At 41.5% G+C, this 21,207-nt stretch overlaps 1 protein-coding gene across 5 annotated transcripts in view; it reads left to right on the top strand.

Moving 5' to 3' along the window:
• cxxc5a (CXXC finger protein 5a) overlaps positions 1 to 20,568 on the top strand; it is a 33,076-nt gene extending 12,508 nt beyond the window's left edge. For 4 of the 5 annotated variants that reach the window (XM_061740890.1, XM_061740891.1, XM_061740892.1 and 1 more), the window contains one exon: positions 19,172 to 20,568. In XM_061740890.1, coding sequence (XP_061596874.1) covers positions 19,172 to 19,216 — 45 coding nt within the window. In that variant the 3' untranslated portion in view covers positions 19,217 to 20,568. The remainder of the gene's footprint in view (positions 1 to 19,171) is intronic. The other variant, XM_061740894.1, reaches the window with a different exon arrangement.
• The last annotated feature ends 639 nt before the right edge of the window (positions 20,569 to 21,207 follow it).

Raw genomic sequence — 21,207 nt, 5'->3', positions numbered from 1 at the left:
GAACAGTGGCAGTATATGTGTACAGTATTAGGGCTGGGGATCGATTCAAATATCAAGAATCGATTTGATTCCAATTCTTAAGATTCAGAATCGATTATCAAGATTTGATTCGATTCCAATATTGCTTTGGGTTAGTGTTATTAAAACTGTTTTTTGAGCTGTTGCATGAATTATATGACTGTAGTTCTGCAACATATTACTACTAGTATTATATTGAGATTAAACAGCAAGTATTGCAGCTAATGATGCTGTAAGGACCAATCAGCTCCCAGAATGCTGATAGAACTGCTTTCAGAAACATCATGTGGGTCAGAATTACCAAACAGATCCAGGGAGGAAACAGAGACGGATGAAATCGGTTTTATTTTTTCCCACATTCCGTTTTTATTTGTTCCATTTTCGGTCTATTTTGGTTTTTAATTTTTGAGCATTTGGTTTTTAGCATTTTTTGCAAATGTAACCCCAAGACAGTATATAAAGTAATGAAATATAGACAATTTATGCAATTATAACCTAACACTTTAATGTTTTCATACCTTTAAACATATTTAAAGGCAAAAACATGGCACCAGTTATTCTCGTGTCCAACAAAACATTCCTTTTTTGGGGATAAACAAAAAAATAACCAAAAGTTGTAATGTAATGATGAAAAAAAAAATACATAAATAAATTTAAAAAAATAAATAAATAAATAAATAAAAAAAATCGATCTTTAGACATATGAATCGATTTTTAGGAATTAATATGAGAATCGATTTAGAATTGGGAAATTGATTTTTTTCAACACAGGCCTATACAGTATGTGTTTGTATGTCAGTATACATGTGTGTGTGGGGGGGGGCGGGGTTGTGTGTACGTGTAATGAGGTCCATCTGGCTCCAGAGCTGTCATCTGGAGCACCAGGTGTCAGTGTGGCACATGCAGGCCTATTCTAGCTGCCGCTGACATCCTGTCCGGTGACATCCTGTCCGGTGACATCCTGTCCGGTGACGCTGCTGCTCATCTAACCGGCCTCCCATACTTCCTGTCTGCTAGCTCCATCACGCTCGGAGGCCTAACCAAGTCTGGCTGCGGTGACAGAGCCACCAGTCATGAAATCAATCTCAGCAGATGTTCCACATCAAAAGGACAAAAAAAAAAAAAAATACAGCTAATGGTGTCATTTTGCCATTACATAATAAATTGATAGACGCTGTGCGAACGTAAACCAGTGCAGAAACTGTGGGTCTAATTGAAAAAAAAAGAAACTGGATCCATGTTTCCAACTGCTAATGGCTTTGACTATTATCTCTTTGTGATGTTGATTGAGAGTGACATCTTTTCCTCATATTTGCAAGCTGAAAGGTTAGTTGTGCACTACTGATGTGATTTTTGGCCGTGCATTATCGGATACTCCTCAGCTGGAGGTGTGTGTTTCTCAGATAACCTGGAGTAAGGTACAATCTCTGCACGGTTTAATGGGATGTTTATTGCAAGACGTGCTTGGATTAGCCTGGTTAATGGATGTTCACTGAGGTTTAAACTTTTTTTTTCCCGTCACTGATTAATACATATCAACCTGGATCCTCTGTTGTTGCAGATTTGAACCCATCTACTACAAAAGATGGTACTTGGCTCCCAGATTACTACTGTTTTACATTTTCTAGCAAGGCTTTAAAAGCATTTAGAGTCAAGACTGATCAAAGCAACTGGCAGAAACTTTCCTTCAAGCAAGCAAACAGCAAGGAAACCACTTTCAGCATAGGCCCCAGGCTACATGTGTTTACTCTCAAGCGGGGAAGCTGTCCAGCGTCGGGGATTGTAATTCATGTCAGTGTGAAGCAAAAGAGGTCAGAGGCAGAATTACTCACCCCGGCAAATTAGCACGCGGTCGCAAATCATAAAAGAGAGCTGATGGAGTTTCTGCGCCTCACCTCCATTTCTGCAGGCGAGCTTCCAGAACTGCTTTGATGTACGCACAAAAGTGCAACTAACTCATCTCAGAACCGTCCAGCAGGGACGTATGCAGGTCACCAGCAGACCGTTTGGTGATCAGGAGCCCACAATTAACCAATGATGGTGCAGCTAGCTTTTTGTTGCAACAACTAGTAAGTTCTCGTTGAAACAGTTGATGAACTTCTCTGTTAATGTCATAAGACTTCACTCATCGGTTTAAAGCAGCACAAAAAAGCATCAGTTTCACTTTCACTTGAAGGAATATTTGATTACTTCCAGGAAGCTTCATCTATCTCTTCTAGTTTCCCTTCCCTGGTCAAAGTAACTTGCTGGTGAAGTCGTCTCTGAATATTGCTTTATGTCACACATTAATGATGAAACTACTCCACAGAGGGGATACAAAAATGTATGAAATTAATAGAAAAGGAAATGAAAACAACTGAATAATAGTGTTGTAAGAGGGAACTGATGGAAAGATGTGCTGCTTTAACTATACTGAAATGTATTTATTTGTTTATCTTATTTTTGACTGATTTAGAATCAGACAGGAGACGTAAGGGATTAAGAGTCAACACAACCAAGTATCAGTTTGCAGGTACCCTGCCGGGCATCCATTCAGGTGCACGCCCAGCCCATTCCTTATTTGCTAACTTTCCCGAGCACTCGAGGACAAAAACAAGTGAAGAAGTGGCTGGCGGTTACGGCGTGTCCATGACAACAGACGTAAATAAGAACAAAAACAAAGAGCTGCTGACGGTTTTGGCGCAGCAGGTACTGCGCGGTGCCCCAAGATCTCAGGATCTGTGGTATTTCCTCCCGTCAGCTCTGGATAACGTTCTGATGTCTCTGGTGTTCCAGTGAATTTACAGCACAAGTGGAGGGAAGCTCTTGTTTTACCTCCAACTGTTGTCCCGCACCTGTCATCCTTCACAGTTACAGCCGTTTCTATCCTGGGTAATGTGCTCTGAACCTATTTGTGTAACTTACATCCAACTTTTGATATATTTTTTTTCATTGAATAATTGAAAATACGAACTCTCAAAGAGGATAACAATAATAAATAATAATACTACGAATGAAAATTAACTATGGTACAAAAGTTCAAGATACATAGCCTTAGGGGATTCATGAATAAAAAGAAAGAAATAATAAAAAAGACTATCTATCAGGCATTTATATTTAACATAAAAAGGAGCAGCGAAACAATAAAATAAAATAAGTTATAATTTAGAAAAGTAGAAGACGGGCAATATATCCTGCTATATTTTCTTGGCATAATTTACTTATATCCAACTTTTCCTCGATGCGCTTTGATGAATTTATATTAGATTAGATTCAACTTTATTGTCATTGCACATGTACGGGGAAACGAAATGCAGTTAGCATCTAACCAGAAGTGCTTATAATGTGAAATAAACACAATGTACAGCATATACACATATATATATACACATACACATATATATAAATATGTATGTACACAGTGCAGATTAATGAATAACTATTGCTACAAGGTGCAGGTCAGATATGAATATATATCACGAACAGAATGTGGATGTATTTGACCTGTTCCGGATGACTGCTGGACACGTTTCCAACTTATATAACTGGTAAAAATACGATAAAAACACGAATCATGGGAGGGATGCGTCCGCACTCACATCAAGACTCTACGATGAGCAGATGCCGTTTGGAGAGACGGCGGATACGCCAAGGTTCTAGCAGTCCTCCAACATCAGCGTGACCTTGTCATAAGAGCATCATGGTCCCTTTAACAGGCCTGATGTGTGTTTGTGTGCACGAGAGGAGAGAGTGACACGTGTGGTGCAGATTTGCAGAGAAGTTGACTGGGGAGGTTTGAGTAGTGAGGCTGGATTCAGCTGGATGCCCAGTATGAGTCCAGCTCCTGAAGCCAGACCAGTCACCGCGTTTTCTTTCCCAGCTGCAGTTTTCGATTCATGAGTGGATCTTTATACACGAGCGCTGCTCATCTCTGGAGCAAGGCGTGGCTCCCCGGTGCTGCAGTTTGGCAGGGTGGGATGTGTGATCAGTTTTAGTGGACCTCGGTAGGCTGAGAGATGGTGGAGGCCACGGTGACGCCTCCACCCCTGACGAGGCCCAAGCGGCGTACGTCGGAGGGCGAGGATGTGGGGGATGATAGATACTCCTTGTCTGGTGCAGCTTCGAGCAGCAGCACTTTTAGAGACCAGGACTTGTGATTGTCTGAGATACGTGCTGTTGAGTAGAAGTTGTGAACGCCAGACACCCACAAAGCATTAGTTGTTGTAAGTCATCTATACGCTATCTTTACTAATATATATATATATTTAGGTATACGTTATTTATACTTCCAACATGTATAGAGGGAATGCGCATGACGTCACAGATGAGACTTCACAGCGGGTTACGCCCACTGAGTGGCAGAAAGACTGAGTGGCAGAAAGACTGAGTGGCAGCATAAACTTCCAGTTTGAGCAACTGGAAAACATCTAAAATGGGAAAGAGCTGTTGTGCGATCGACTCTACTCATAGATTTAGCAACAAATCGGAGTTTACAGATTGACGAAAAATAAGCTTAAGAGAGACAAATGGATCGCTGCAATTCACAGAAACAACTGGATTTCAGGCACCGAAACGTGGATTTGTGGTTCCCATTTTGTATCAGGTAATGTTGGATTTTTGGGTAGCTAACGTTAAACGGTTAAATCATAAAATTCAGTGTCCTCATCACTTTAATTTCTCCAACAAATCCTGCCTTGAAGTAGGACCAAGCGTGAAGACTTTTGTATGCCTTCCAGCTTTGCTTCGTGTATTTCCCCGGCGTAGAAATTAAGTACATATAAATATCAGGAAACTCAATTCGTGGCCAAATATTAATGTCCATGGACCACTGGTTCTTGGGGTAACTGTACGGGTCACTGTCAAGTCCAACTGCCTTTAATTTAAGCCGATAATTGGCTGTTATCCCGTCTTTTCCACTAGTTGCAGCTGTTTTTGCCACTCAGTGCGAGTAAGGGGGCTGGTCCAGTGGGGAAGTGACATCAATGCAGACCCTCTGGTCAACCCTATGGGGTTGTTTGTCCATATGTGGCCCTGAGATACACAGGTGACCCATCCAGGTGACTCCAGCTGACTCCCATGGCCCTGAGTAACAATAAGCAGGTATAGAAATGAATGGATGGATGGATGTTTTTCTGCAGAAGATGCTTTCGCTGAGTCTTTGCATGCTGAATTTTTTGATTATGGATGCAGAAAGGTTTTTCTTCTAATGACTCCTTATTAGAGGTCATGTTTGTTCAGGTCTTGCACGGTACAACAGAGCAACACCACTGCAGTCTGATCAATCCTCCTGCAGCTCTTGTGCAGTCAGACCTCCAGCAGTCCTCAAGGAGGGTTTTCTTGGTCTTCCAGACCTCAACTTTGCCTCAACTGTCGCTACCAACTGTGATTTCTTTACATTACAGTACAAAGCAAAGGTATTGAAAGCCTAAAATGTGTTGATATCTCTCAGAACTTCCCCCTGCTCTGTGAACATCAGTTGTTTAAGTGACTTTGTAAGAGGAGCCAACAGCAGCAGCATTAGAGGGACAGAGTTTGAATAGGCAAAACAGTATGAAGCTTTCACATTTGCATTTGGTGTTTCCTGAGGTTGATTATCCTCAACGAGCTAATGAAGATCCGGCACCTTGGATTGAGTTTTCTGAAAAAAAAACTGCACTTTAGAACTGTACAAAACAAAAATATCACATGAATCTCAGTAAAATATGTTGAAAAGAAGGCGTCATCTTTGAATTCAAGTCAGATTTTTAGTGTCAGTTTATCTTTTATATAGTTATTCACAGAAATGTCAATGTTGGCAGTGTTTAAGATGAGTGTACATGTTGTTCTGAAGTACACATACACAAACACGTACACAAAACCGACATGCACACTGACATATAAACACTCTGCCACTCTTCCTCCACACACTTATCTGCATTTCCTGTGTAATTGTTAGCACACGGAGGGCCTCATGGAGGGCTTGATATTAGATCATTTACAGTCTCCCCACGAACTGATTATTCACCATGAATAAGCAAATGTAAAAAAGGAAATACAATTAAAATATATACATTATAATTATTTTTTAATCCAGCTTGAAAACCAAAAGTCATCTCAGGACATTGCATTAAGAAGCATAAATAAACTCGACATCTGTGTAAGCACTTGGCGACGGTGGGAAGAAAAGTGACCTTTTCATTTGTAAAAACCTCAGAACCAGACTCAGGGAGGATTATCTGCCTTCACTGATGTGTATTGAGGGGACTTTAACTATATCTATTCCTTTAAATGATGTATAATATTCTAAAACTGTGATATGGCCCAAACTTTCTAGCCATGCAGGTCATAAAGCTCTCTGGGGACACTTTGTATTTCAGTCTTGCATCAACAAGTAGCACACGAGGGGGCACGGTGGCGCAGCAGGTAGTGCAGCCGTTTCACAGCAAGAAGGTCCTGGGTTCGATTCCCGCCGGGGAATCTGTGGGTGCTGAAGTGCATTTTAGTTCCCCCATGACTTCAGCTCCCACACCCTGGGTGGGGTTGGCAAAGGGCTGTGTGGAGTTTGCATGCTCTCCCTGTGTTCCCTTGTGTAGCTAATGTGAACTACCCTCACAAAAACATGCAAAAACCAGCAGTCCTGGGCTATACATGCCCCCTCTGGCCAGCCGGGGCGCCAGATGGGGTGGGGAGGATCTGGCCGGAATAATGTGATCCTTCCTCGCGCTACGTTCGGCCGGAGAAACCCCACCCTGTTTGGTGTAAAGATGCAGCCTGCAATTTAGGCTTTAGACTCCTCAGGTTAAGGAGGAGACCTGAGCTCAGTGTAGGGTGATATAATGGGAAAAAATCAGGGATAAAAAATATATAAAAAAAAAAAAAAAACAAGTAGCACACGAGACAATTAATGAGACCCGTTTTCTTTACACGTGCTTACAATATCGATATTTATAAGAGAAAAATTATCAATTTTCACTTCAGCACTAGATGATCCATTAGCACAAAATCTGTTGTTTGCTTTTGTGATGACGAACCAAACTTCATCATGCTGCTTACAAGATTGCAACTCAGGGATGAGTGCTTCTGCTTGCTTAATTATAAAATGTATTTACCGTATGTGTTTAAGTGATCTTTACTCGACGAGCCACAGAAAGGCGAAATCTTAAAGACTAAATCTAGTTACAGAAATATTGTCTCGTTCATAAAATATTGAAAACATTAATGTCCAGAGCCGTTTTAGTTCCACACAGACTGCTCTGAAATGGTCTTCTATGCTTATTGCATTTTAGAGATGCAGCTTATGTACCACGAGGTCTCTTAATATGACTCTGTTTGTATTGTTGACGTGCTAACGGCACTGGACTTTTATGCATATAAGGTTAAAATGATGCAGCATTGTAAAAATATACCTGTTGCTCTGGAGCAGCTGCTTGAATAAATATAGGATCCCCTGTTGATGATCAGCTTATCAGAAGCGTTTGATTAGCTGCTAGTTACCCTCCAGATTCCTATAAAAGCAGTAAAAAGCGGTAGAAGAGGAGTTTTCCACGCTGTTTCTAGACTTGTCAGTTGTTTTTGTTTATCTGAGGTTGTATTTCCTTCACTTCATGGCCTGGAAAGACGAGGATTATCCTAAAGCCCATGGATGGATGCATGGTGGGATGAATTTTACAATAAATGTGAAGGAGCTTAGTGTGGGCATTCTGCAGTATCTGTTCTGATTCCTGTCACGTCACTTGAAGGCTTTAACGTACAAGACAAAACCCTATTGATACGGGGCCGTTGCACGATTCCCAGCTGAGCAGCGTAACCCTGCTGCGTTTCTCACATGGACAAACTTGTTGTACTCCGTCGGCCGAGAACGGGCCGCTGCAGCTGGGCAGCAGATAAAATATGACATTTTAAAGGCCGGCGATGCAGCGCCGTCTCGGGAGGTGTGAACATTTCCTCCAGTTCCACAGATGCGCTGAAGAGCTCTGGCACGACTTATCCATCGGTAAGGTGAGAAACAGGAGTGGGCAACACTCGCACATCTACCTACACGAAGGGAAGCATGAACCGAGCTTCGGCCTCCATCACCTGATCGTGCAACAACCCAAAGCAAGATGCAGAAATGCTCTGATGATCACAAATAAATGAGGATCTGAAGTTCCCCTGTGAACCCAAGTGTCTCAGACCTTTAATTTACCCAACAGTGGACTGAAGACTATCTACGATGTACCGCGCATGTTCGCTCGCTTGTTCAGCGCTGCGCTGATTATCTGGCGTAGGTTATCTTCGTCATCTGCTGATGAGTTTTGCTTCAACAGACCAAATGAATGAAAGGATAGATAGATAGATAGATAGATAGATAGATAGATAGATAGATAGATAGATAGATAGATAGATAGATAGATAGATAGATAGATAGATAGATAGATAGATAGATAGATTCATTTCAATGGAAGTTGCTCGCCTGGAGCATAAGCCGAAAAAGTTCCTGACTTCCGGGTTTACTTCCGCGTTAAGGGGCCCATAGAGCATGCGCAGTTGAGTCACCTCCCATGATGCCCCGGGGCAATGACGCAAGTATTAATATAATATGTATTAATATAATATATTAATGAATGTATATTATTACATGTATAGTAACACATATATTATTAATGTATTAATATAATATAATTATATAATATATATTCAGTACTCGAGTTGAGGGGGGATGAGGGGGGATGGCATCCCCCCTGAAATAAAAACGGTCAAAATCATCCCCCCTGTAAAACTGCCCCCCCCCCCCCCTTTCCATTCATTATGTCATTTCATCAATGAATGTGGTTTTACTGCTATTTCAACATTTAGAGTCATCACCAAAAAATAACCTTTTTGACATTTTTCACTTGTTTCAAGTAAATTTTCACTTGAAATAAGTAGAAAAATCTGCCAGTGGGACAAGATTTATCTTCGCATTACAAGCAAAAAAAATCTTTTTTCTACTTATTTCAAGTGAAAATCTACTTGAAACAGGTGAAAATTGTTGTTTTTTCCATTGACGAGTCTTGTTTTAAGTGTAATAAGATTTTTTTACTCTTTTTTTACTTTTTTACTTTAATCAGCACAAATTATCTGTCCCCTATGATAAAATCCACCATCCCCCCTGATTTTTTTTTTTACAACTCGAGTACTGTATATATTAATATAATACATCTATGGAGTGCACACAGCCGTGACGTCAGCCGTGACGTCACGCCCAGAAAGAGACTTTTCTTTGACTTTTCTGGCCGTAATAAAACATTTTTGGCGGAAATCCATGGGATTTTTTGTTGCAGTACCGCGGCTGGCCACTTGGAAAAATCGGCGTGCCTGCTGAGTGCGAGACCGGGGGCCTGAGCAGCTCAGATGTGACACGGAGGTCGGCCATTGTTAGGCTCTTCGTGGGTTAAGCAGGGTCTGCACAACTGCAAGATGACGTGAAAGACACTCTGGAGGCTGTTGTTGTCGAATCTTGTGGTTTTATCCCAAAACTCTGTGGCCATTTAAACGAGAGGCCAGAATGCATCAACACCTCTGCGTTTTACCATCCCAGCGTCGTCTTGTAAACCCGTGTCCTCCATTAAAGACGTCTCTAAACCGTTCTGTGATTTGTTACTGAGCAACAGCATCACCTTTCTCGCCGTGTGCAGAGATGGAAAAGTTGTAGGATTGTAAAAGTGTCTCTCTTTCCTCTGTTCTGCATTCATTCGTTCACTTGTTCACCGTTTACAGTCCGGCGGCTGTCTCAGAAGGCTTTGTTATCCAGTCAACAGCTCCTGTTAAGCAGGTGATTAGATGAGAGAATACAGCCGCCTGGGCCGCGCTGTCAGGGAGTATGATGTCATTGGTACAAAGCTAAATGTCAGAGGGTGAGATTGGTGGAGAATGTGCAGTGTCAGAAGTGAGAGCAAAGAGCAGAGAAATCAGCAGAAAATTGTAAATGTCAAACCCGACTAGACGATATAGATTACAGTTCACTCGCCGGCCGCACTTGCTGTGTATGTTGTCTTTAAACACGGCTCCCGTAAGCAGGGAGTTCTGTTTTCCATCAGCGGCTTTAATGCATATTCAGTGTGACTTGGGCACCACCTGCGCCAGAGCAGAAGATCTCCTGGCTCTGCAAGTCGCGGCGAACTGCAGCGAGCCTCAGCTGCAGCTCGCACAGCCCCTGAGTGTCATGTTCCCCTCCAATCAAACATGGCAGGGTACATCCCCATCTGCTGCCACTATTACACTCAGTGTGCATTTTCGGAACGGGCATGATCTCTTACTTAACATGTGTCTCGCGGTCAGGTTGCTGGATAGTTTTTGGCTGCTTCTTGGCGCGAGAGGAGGGGAGTATCTCAGTTCTTGTTGTTGCACTCAAAGGTTTTCCTCGGGTGTTCCTCGCGACTTTGCGAGCGAGCGCGCTCACGTCTGTACACAAGTGCAGTCCAGCAGCACTGTGCTTATTTTAAGGGTGTTGACGGTTTCCATTGAAAGCTCATGGCAGCTCAAAGAGGAGCATAAAATTGGCAAGTGAGGGGGAGTTAGCATGCTGAGGCCTTTGCCACCTCATCGCTCACTGGCTGAAGATGTCTGGATTTATTCTGGGAATGCAACATTTGAGAGGAATAAGTGGGAAGGCAGTTCCTTTCTGCTCCGTGTCTGAACACCCTCCAGGGATGTCAGTCGCAGGGATGCTGTTTTCAGCGTGCACGTAAAAAAGAGGGAAATTCAGGGTTTGGAGTTGTTCGTGGCTTTGTTTTCTACTAAAATGTCACATTACTCTGAGGATTTACTGTACTTGTGGGTAGGTAATGTAGCAGATATCAGGAGATGAGACGAGGTCTCAGTGTTTGTCTCTTTTTGCAATTTCTAGGTTGAAGAAAAAGGCCGTGCTTGTTTGTCATTAAAGACCGCCAACACCTGAACACAGTGTTGTCCTCTGGGACCCACTTTGGCGGCATCAGATGGTGAAATGGGCGTCGTGTATTCCCTCACGGTCCCTCCTGCCTCCCAGACACTGTGCACCAGACAGCGGGGACGGAGAGACTCATGCAAAGTGACAGGCATGCAGACTGACGCCGAGATACATGGATGTGTGGGCAAGTTGCCGGGTAGACTGAGGGACGAGTTGGAGTGGACAGGGGAGGTGAAGGCCGACAGAAATAGAGGGATATGGCATCGAGGCGGCCAAGGTGTCACCGTAGACCGACGATCCGCACTGAGCCGGGAACTTTAACCTTGAAGAGATAGGGCGGTATTATTTATAAAGGATTAGCCCATTTGGTCATTAACTGGTCGGAAAATACATTTGTCGTGTTATATAATCTTTTCCCGCTAGTTGAAGATGAATTTATTTGATGGAAAAATCCCACATAGCCTTGGGTTCATTATTAAACAGGAAGTGTGAGGAATATCCAGCTAATATTAGTTCTGTCGTTTCAAAACAAACACATGTGGGTAACCGCTCAGCTTCCAGGTGTGGAGCCTCATCTGGAAGTAAGACGACTCTGAAACAAACCGCCCACATGTTTCCACGCATTAAGACAAAGAGCCCTAAACGCTCTTGACACTAAAAAAGAAAAGTGAAAATAATTGCTCATTAAATGGTTTCAACATAAATATATTACCTTCTCACTAGGGCTGGGAGATATGGACCAAAAGTCATATCTCGATATTTTCTAGCTGAATGGCGACACTCAATATATATCGATATATTTTCTGTGCCATAATTGGGGTTTCCCCCAAAGCATTACAGCATAGCATCTCTGTTAGCTTCATTTTTTCTGAGGAAAACCCTTAAAAAAACAGTCAGTTTTAATACAAAGCCTCGTGCCAAATGTCACACAGGTACCTTTTATTAACAGAGGTCTGCACAATATCAAAATGTATAAAACAAATGTCCCTTTCCTGCATAACAATTAAATTAAAATACACTGTGCAATAAAACATTCAAGTCAATTTGTCACAAAATAAGCTATATCAAAAAATATATAAATAAATATAATAAAAATAAACTGCCTGCATATATAGAATAAAAATGCTTCTTGAATAAAATAAAACAAATATCCCTTTCCTGCATAACAATTAAATTAAAATACACTGTGCAATTAGTACAATGTAGACAGTAACAGGCAGACTTTTCCACTGAGGTTGACAGTTGTGCAAATAACAAAACATTTGTGCAAATCTCAAATAAAACATTCAAGTTAATTTGTCACAAAATAAGCTATATCAAAATCGTAAAAAAAAAAAAAAAAATTATATATTAAAATCTCAATATATCGCCCAGCCCTACTTCTCACCTGTTGGAGGAATCGTCTGCAACACATCTGAGTGGTATTTTTTTTTTTAATGGCGAATACCTTTAATGAAACACCTGTAATGAGGTTTTACTCGAATACATGTACTTAAATATGGAGCTGGTCCCTGTTCTGCAGCTATTTCAGCTGATGCAAGTCTTTGGAGTGTTTTTGCAAGAATTTGTAGGACTTTTACAATGATGGTCAGGAAGGAGACGGTCTTCCAGTGATCTGACCTGTGCTTGATGGGGCTGAGGTCAGGGCTCTGATACGCCTTTTCCACCAAACCGGTTCCAGGGCTGGTTCTGGTTCTGGGCCAGTGCTGAGTTTGGAACCGGGATTTCTGTTTCCACTGACAAAGAACTGGCTCCGGTTCCAAGGTAGCACCAACTCTTTGCTGGTCTTGAGGAAAGAACGGCTTACGTAAGCGGAGGGGACGGAGTTATTAAGACCAACGGCAATAGCAAGACTGGGAGACGGAGACATTTTCAAATAAGCAACAAATGAATCTGGATGCAGCAAAGCAGCAGTGAACTGAGGAGGAGACAACCTGTCTTTTAGAAATGTGTCCACGGAGGTGCTACGTCGACCAAGTCTGTATTAGAGCAAATACGTTGTTGTTGCTTCAATTTTTCGCGCCATTGCAAACGCAGCGACGAACTGACATTTGCAGTAGGGCTGGGCGATATATCGAGATTTTAATATATATCGATATATTTTCAAACGCGATATGGTACGAGACAATATCGTTTATATCGATTTAAAAAAAAAATAAAAATGTTTTATGATTTTGATATAGCTTATTTTGTGACAAATTGACTTGAATGTTTTGTCAACCTCAGTGGAAAAGTCTGCCTGTTACTGTCTACATTGTATTAATTCCACAGTGTATTTTAATTAAATTTTTATGCAGGAAAGGGATATTTGTTTTATTTTATTCAACAAGCATTTTTATTCTATATATGCAGGCAGTTTATTTTTATTTCATTTGTTTTATACATTTTGATATTGTGCAGACCTCTGTTAATAAAGGAACCTGTGTGACATTTGGCACGAGGCTTTGTATTAAAACTGACTGTTTTTTTAAGGGTTTGCCTCAGAAAAAAATGAAGCTAACAGAGATGCTATGCTATAATGCTATGGGGGAAACCCCAATTATGGCACAGAAAAAATATCCATATATATCGAGTATCGCCATTTAGCTAGAAAATATCGAGATATGACTTTTGGTCCATATCGCCCAGCCCTGATTTGCAGTGACGTAATGACGTGGCTCCCCTGAGCACCCGAGCTGTGGAAAAGCAAACCGGTTCTCAGCTGGTTCACAAGTTGAACGAGTTGTGAACCAGTATCAGCACTGGAACCAGCCCTGGAACCGGTTTGGTGGAAAAGGGGTATCATACCATGACAGGGCCAGTCGAGAGAGCGGGTCTTCCCAAAACCGTAGGAAGCTTTGTCCAGAATGTCTTCTGTGGGGATGAAACCCTGAAACACGGCCCGTATTCATCCCTCCTGCCCCAAACCTCACAGCTGGCACTCTGCGACAGGGATCTGTGTTGGATTTATGTGGAGCGTGATCCATAAACACCCGTGTAAAACATGTTTATTAGTGGCAATACAAAGACATTTTTTTATTTTTTATTTTTAAATTCAGTCTGAAACTCCTGCTGGGAGTGAAGCTCCCTGCAGCACTTCGGCCAGCGTTCAGTGACGCTGCTCTTCCAGATGTTGTAACACCATTACAAGTATGCTTTACCCCAAACACTTGAAGGGGGTCCAGGAACACGTACGGGTCAAACTGAACAGAAAACCCCAAAGTGAGCTCTTCAGAATGACCCACTTTGTATCACAAATCTTTGCAAATGGATATAGCTTTTTTGTTGTTGGTTTTGTTGTAAATTAGTAATTAATCTGACTTAGTATTCCTTTAAAATGACCTTTAATCCCTTTAAAATAGTTTAAATCATGTATTTGAATATCCACAGCAGGTTTTTCAACAGATATCGACCCGCTCCACGATTAAAAACCATCGATGTTGACGACTGCTGCAAATGCCACCGAGTGAATGAAAGATCTCTGCTCGAGTCCTCAGCCTCGTTTCTCCTCATGTGGGACACGCAACCCGCATCGAGAACTTCCTAGTTTGTGGTTTTGATGATTTCAGCATAGGGCTGTTTGATTTTGCCCAAAAATAAAATCTCGATTTTTTTCTCTCAAAATCCGATTTTCGATTACGATTACGTTTATTTTGTGAATTGACAAAAGGCAAAGAATTGATTTCAAATATGCTGTTTTTTTATTGAACATTTGCCCCATTGGGCTTTAAGTGCAAACTTTGCTCTTATTAAACCAAAAATGAATGAATAAAGTGCAAAACTCTGTAAAATAAGTTGAAAAAAAGTTTTAAAAAATATAATAAAATATAAAGTTTTATCTCTGAAAAAAAAAAATCAGCAAATCAGCACTTGCAAACATACAGTAAGTTATATTTCCAATTAAATAAAACAAGACATTTTCTAATTAAACTAAACTGGGTCTTTGCATGCTAATAATAATGCAACCCATGAAGGAGGTAGAGGTGTGTAATGTCAGTCATTACATTTGCTATTCACATTTGCAAGTTTTTTGCAAAGAACACGAGCCGGTCTACGGCATCTGGCTTGAGGGATGCCCGGTGGCATGTTACAACGCCCCCTCCTACACTAAAGAGCCTCTCCGATGGGGCACTTGTCGCAAGTATTGAGAGGTATTTCCATCAATCATAAATATGGTATCAATCATTAATATGTGTGCAGACAAGGTAAAAAAAAAAAAAAAAAAAAAAGTGAAAAATCGATTTTACGATTTTCACGTTTTAACATCGTTCTAATTACATAATCGCGATTACGATTTAAAATTGATTAATCGAACAGCCCTATTTCAGCATCACTGAATTCATACATTATTTCCTTTTTTTTAAACCCAGTGACACAGGTGCGTGACTAACAGAGGGGGGATGAGCTGTGTTGTTGCTCCCACTCTTGACTATACGAGATGATGCGTCGTATCAACGTCCAGGACTCACTAATGAGCACCAATGGAGATAGTAAATTCATAGAAAAGCATCATTCTATGTGCCAGACAAAGTATTTACATCAGCTGGAGGTCACTGATGCTTTGATTCAGTTGTTTTAAAGGTCTCTTATGAGTTTTTTATGCTTCTTCCGAACACCAGACAGCTTGTTTTTTCTTATTTTTCTTATTTATTTATTGCTATTTTTAGAGAAATCTCGACAATTCCACGAAAAGCACGAAGGGGAATGCTCAGCGGGGCCTCGGGGTAAACGCCGACCGGAGGACGGCTTAAACGGGCTTACAGGAAGTTGCATCACTGACACCTAAAAACACGTCCTTCTCTCTCTTTCTCTCTGATTTACTACAAACAAAATATTTGTGCTGAAACAAGTGCGGACGCCTTTGTCTGAAAGGGAAAAGGAGAAAACGTCCATTGATTTCAGTGGCGGGCGACTTCACGCCCACAGATCCCGTCTCTGTGAGCCGCCACAATCAGCGTTTGTGAAGGAAGGAGGTTGTCGTTCGCTGAAGTGCTGCCTTTCTCTTTCCTTGTTCTCCGCTGATCGCATGTTTGATAGCGAGCCGAGGAGGAATGCAGCTCAGTGGAGGGGCGCGTTGTCTCTTCTCTGGCGCTTTAAGTCGTGGTCAGTCCGGCACTCGGTGTTTTACAGTTTTTAACATCTGTTGCGGCGGCAGATGTTGCCGTCCTCTGACTGTCTTCTTAACAGCTGAGTGCGGCTGTGGAAAGGTCACCGCGGAGATGGATGAGATGTTACAGCGACTTAACACGGGCCATCGAATTGCCTCTGCAATATGTTGGTTGTTAACCTTCAGGTCGTCTGTGCTCAAGAATTTTTGATATATATATATTTATATGTGATGCACAGAAAAACTTCAGCAGTTTTATGCATCATGGTTCCAGCTTTTGGTGAGGAAGTAGCTCTAAAGTCATATATTTAGCTGAAGCGTCCATTCATCAAGGGCTCTTTGAGGTTAAGATGTTGTTGACACGAGCAGGGCGAACAGCGCTGCGGTATTCACGTCTCAGCCGTCAGATTATCCCTGATTGAGGCAATTTTAACAAATAAAGCACAGTGTGCCCTGTCTGGGTCTCGGATACTGGACCCATTGCCTTTGCCATGAAGTCTTTTTACCCGATCATTATTATTCTTTCTTTTTTCAGCAGGAATTAACTTTAAAAGTTAATGAAACCCGTGTAGCTCGAATCCTGCCGTCTTTCTGCCCCCGTGCATGAACACAAGCACTGGAGGAGTGGTTTCCGTGGATCTGAGGAGTATCTGAGGCCAGTGTTGTTTCTGGTTTCTAACAGACCTCTCTGAACTACTGGGCCGTTTGACTCAGAACCGCCTTTGTGGAAAAAGCGCCGCTGCAGAAGAGAGCTGAGAAATAATACGGAGAAAAAAAAAAAACCTCTAGTCTGATTCTGTCGGGGCGCTCGGCTTCTCTGTGAACTGGCAGACATGCAAACACGCCGCTGACTTCTGAATGGACTTTTTATTTGTGCTCTCAGTAGGTACGGTTTCGTATTTAAAGTTGTGCCGTGGAGCAGCGATGAAGGAAAGAACGTGATTCCAGCCTGTGTGAGAATTTTAGTCAGACAATCTCGCCGTTTGGTGTGATTTTGGGGGTGTGCTGGGAGATTCGGTTAACGTGCCACTGTGTGTGGAGGTGTGTGACCGCCCTTGAATACATATTGGTTTCGGTGTGAGAGTGTGTGTGGGTGCATAAATGTTTGCCGAGCTGCTCCTGCCTCGCTCCAGGCAGAGCTGGCGAACGGAAGAATCCCCACTGCAGACTGGAGCTGCACTTTGCAGGACGCCAGCCGTGCCGCGGCTCCGGGGGACCGAGCCGCTTTTTTCTATCTCCTGACACGCAGGCTGCCGCTTTCTGAGCCCTGCAGCCGCGAGCACGTGTTCCCCCTCCCGCCCGCCGCCATCAGAAACACTGATGACCTCGGCGAGAGGTGGTCCTGGCCATGGTGTGGGAGAGCAACATGAATTATAAATGTGGCGCGTTGCTGTTTATTATACTCCAAGCCAACTATATTTAGCTTTTAACAACAAAAACTGCAAGAACTGGAATTTCATACATGAGACGCCCACACCTGCGGCCCTCTAGGAGCAGCAGAGCGACGCTACACATGCCACTATTTGGTTTTAGGCAAGGCAAGGCAAGTTTATTTGTATAGTACGACGGAGTATTAGGGCCAAACTAAGACAAAAAAAATTGGAAATTACGAGAATAAAGACATAATATAATAAGAATAAAGTTGTAAAATTACGAGAATAAAGTCGTAATGTTGCGAGAATAAAGTCGTAATAGAATAAAGTCGTAATATTATGAGAATAAAGTCGTAATATTACGAGAATAAAGTCGTAAAATTACGAGAATAAAGTCGTAATGTTGCGAGAATAAAGTCGTAATAGAATAAAGTTGTAATATTATGAGAATAAAGTCGTAATATTACGAGAATAAATTCGTAAAATTACGAGAATAAAGTCGTAACATTACGAGAATAAAGTCGTAATGTTGCGAGAATAAAGTCGTAATATTATGAGAATATAATTTATGAGAACTCTAACAGGAAGAGCTTCTTCTCCCTGTGTTAAAATGAGGAATATTGAGCATCTTGTGAAGTTATATTTATATATTTATAATATATTACGACTTTATTCTCGTAATTTTACGACTTTATTCTCGTAATATTATGACTTTATTCTCGTAATTTTACGACTTTATTCTCATTACATTATGACTTTATTCTCGTAATTTCCTTTTTTTGTTTTTTTGTTTGGCCCTAATACTCCGTCGTAGTATAGCACAATTCAACACAAGGTAATTCAAAGTGCTTTACATCAACATTAAAAGCAACAAGACACAATTAAAACTTAAATAACAAATAAAATGAAGTAAAATTATAAGAAAAGAGGTAAAAAAAAGTAACGGCAGTAGAGTACAGCAGGTACACATCATATTCTTAAAATGGCAAGAATTACGTTTCTATACGGTCAAAACGTACAAAGACCAGGTCAAATACAGTATTACAAAAGTAATCTGTAACAATTCGTACGATGAATTAAACCAATTTGACAATTCTATGCCACAATGCATAGAATTGGTAAAAGTAAGTAAAAGTCCTGTTTTTATTTATAGTCAAATAGTTTATAGCAATACTGTGCATGATCACAACACTAGAGGTTCCAGGAATGGACATCTTGTACTACCAGGTCCAAAGACAAATGCTTTAAAGAGAACTTTCATATATCGATCATTGGCTCTTTGGAATAACCTGCCCCAAAACCTCTGCAATACCCTTTTCAGTAAACGTACTTTTAAAAAGAAGTTAAAATTGTATTTGTCACTGTAAGGTTTTTTTTTTATTTTTTTTTTTATTTTGTTTTTGTTTTTTTTGTTTACCATGCTTTTTTAACAACTCCCATCATGTAACTTGTTTTTAAATTGTAAGGTTTTTTAGTACTGAATACTGATATTAATTAATGTTGTATTTGTAAATCTATTTTGTATGTCTTTTATGTGGACACCAGGAAGACTAGCTGGTCGCTACGGCGCTAGCTAATGGGGATCCCTAATAAAATCAAATCAAATCAAATGCCTGTTTCACAACTGACGAGAATTATGTTAAGAATTAAGACCGGGTCAAATACAGTATTACAAAAGTAATCTGTGCCGATTCGTGCGGTGAATCAAACCAAATTTTAGAGAAGCTATTTAAAAATGTGCTGCTCTTCATTAACAAGTCCAACTTCTTGTTTTGTCTCCCCCCTTCCCCCCACCTCCTTTTCCTTGTTGTCTTCTGTTTCTCCAAGAAGGTGATGCTTCCCACTGGAGCGGCGTTCCGGTGGTTCCAGTAGGACTCCGCCTCCTCTCCATGCCCAAAGCTCTGCCATCAAGTGCAATGCCAACTCCTGGATCGTCTCCGGAGCAGACACTGGTTAACAAACAAAACTAGCGACGAATGAAATTATAGGAAGAAAAAAAAACCAAACAAAACAACAAAAAAAAAGCAACAAAAAAGTAAACAAAACGAAGAAAAAAAAAGAGAAAATAAATCGGATAATGGATGCACCAACCTATTCCTTGAACCAAAAATGAAGCGTAAAGAAAAGCATCGACGGCAATTTTCATTCCCTTTTCTATGTTTCCATTTTGGTACCTTTTGTCCTTTTCCCAGCAGTTTTCTTTTATTTTTGTTTTCTTTTTTTTTTTTTTTTTTGTCGCTTAAACATGGAACTGCTTATTGCCAGAAACAGAAATGACGGACTGAGTGTGGACAATCAACTAATTTCTGTGTTTGGTGTTAATGTTGTTCATGTGTGGAAAGAAACAGTACTTGTGTAGAGAATGTAAATTTACAACTATATTTTAAAACTAGTCGCTAATGGCAAAAACATTGTCGTAATTCCTCACCGTTTACGTTACTTTAGTCTTCAGACGGATCGGTGGACATCCTTGGAAAAAGACGAGAAAATGTATGAAAACAGCGATTCTGTCAGTTTTCGGGATGAAGGGGAGCCGAACGTTTCGATCAGGCGGCGCTCCAGACGGCCTCCGCGAGGTTGAGGCTGTCTCTCGCCAGAACCGTCGCTGCTGTAATCTCCTCCATAAGCCCTCCTCTGCATTTCCAAACTTTTCCTTTTTTAGTGAAACTGGCAGCCTTATGTTACTGTGGCCCTACTGAGCATGTGCCAATACCGCTCAGGGCGATGGCACCCAGAGACAGCACTTGCTCTGTGTCTACCCTACTGAACGCACTGAGACGAGATTGATTTCTTTTCTTTTTTCTTTTTTTTTTTTTTTTAAATTTTGTTTGTTTTTTTTTGTAATATTTTCATGATTTTGTTATGTTGCTGGGTAGCTGCAGCTTTTAAAAAAAATAACCAATATTTGTATTTGTTTAGAAAATTGGACTGGTTTTGTGAATAAAAAAAGAATGCATGTATTTGTGTCGAAATTTACAATTCTGACGTTCGCCTAATTACCTGTTTGCATGTTTTTTTTTATTTTTATTTTTTTTTCCAACAGCTGTTTACTGACTAAAAAAAAGGAAGCAATTACACACAGAACTGAGTAAAACCGGGTGGTTGTAGATCGCCGACACGTCCTCGGTCTGCCTGAGCGACAGCATCTCTCCGCTGCCTGTGTAATAACTTCCTCCACTGGAATGATGGAGCCTTGCAATGCGAACATGTTACCAAAATGATTTTAAAGATATTTGAATAAGAACAATCCTGATTGCAGTGTTTCTTCAAAGTGCATGAAACCCCCCCTGAAAGATCCACCCGACTCATTTAAACTCGGTCTCCCGGGAGACCTTGGCCACTCGATGACGTCTATAATCAGACAGCACAAGCTGAATTGTGGGAAATCAATGATAGTCATGGATTACTGATGGGGAAACTGTGTCATTGGTTTCGCTAAGCCTATCCCGAGGAGGCCCCGGATAAGATGTTTGAAGGGATGAGTGGGCGCCGAGACGTTTGGGCGGATCAGTGAGAGCAGCACTGATTCTAAAAACTTCATGTGGTCAGTCACATGTGGGTCTTAGCGTAACGACTGATCCCAAGCGCCTCAGGTCTGCCACTCCGGGGAGGCTATTTTCCATTTTCTGATGGGTGATAACTCTCGGGGATTTTTCCTCCGCATCCAGGTGGGGAAGGAGATGGAGACAAAGCGCCCGCGTGGTTTAAATTAGCAGCTATCCGCCGCGGAGGCCCGGTGTGGTGGGCTTGTGCTGGAGCCTGTAATCAGTGGAGAGTCGGAGAGTGCAGCTATACCCCCCCCCACCACACACACACACACACACACACACACACTCCCTCCACCCCCATCGCTCCCTCGGTGA

This window comes from Cololabis saira, chromosome 14, assembly GCF_033807715.1.
Source record: "Cololabis saira isolate AMF1-May2022 chromosome 14, fColSai1.1, whole genome shotgun sequence".
Taxonomy (NCBI): Eukaryota; Metazoa; Chordata; class Actinopteri; order Beloniformes; family Belonidae; genus Cololabis; species Cololabis saira.
Note: the sequence above shows the minus strand (reverse complement) of the source record. Positions and strands in the feature narration are given on the sequence as shown.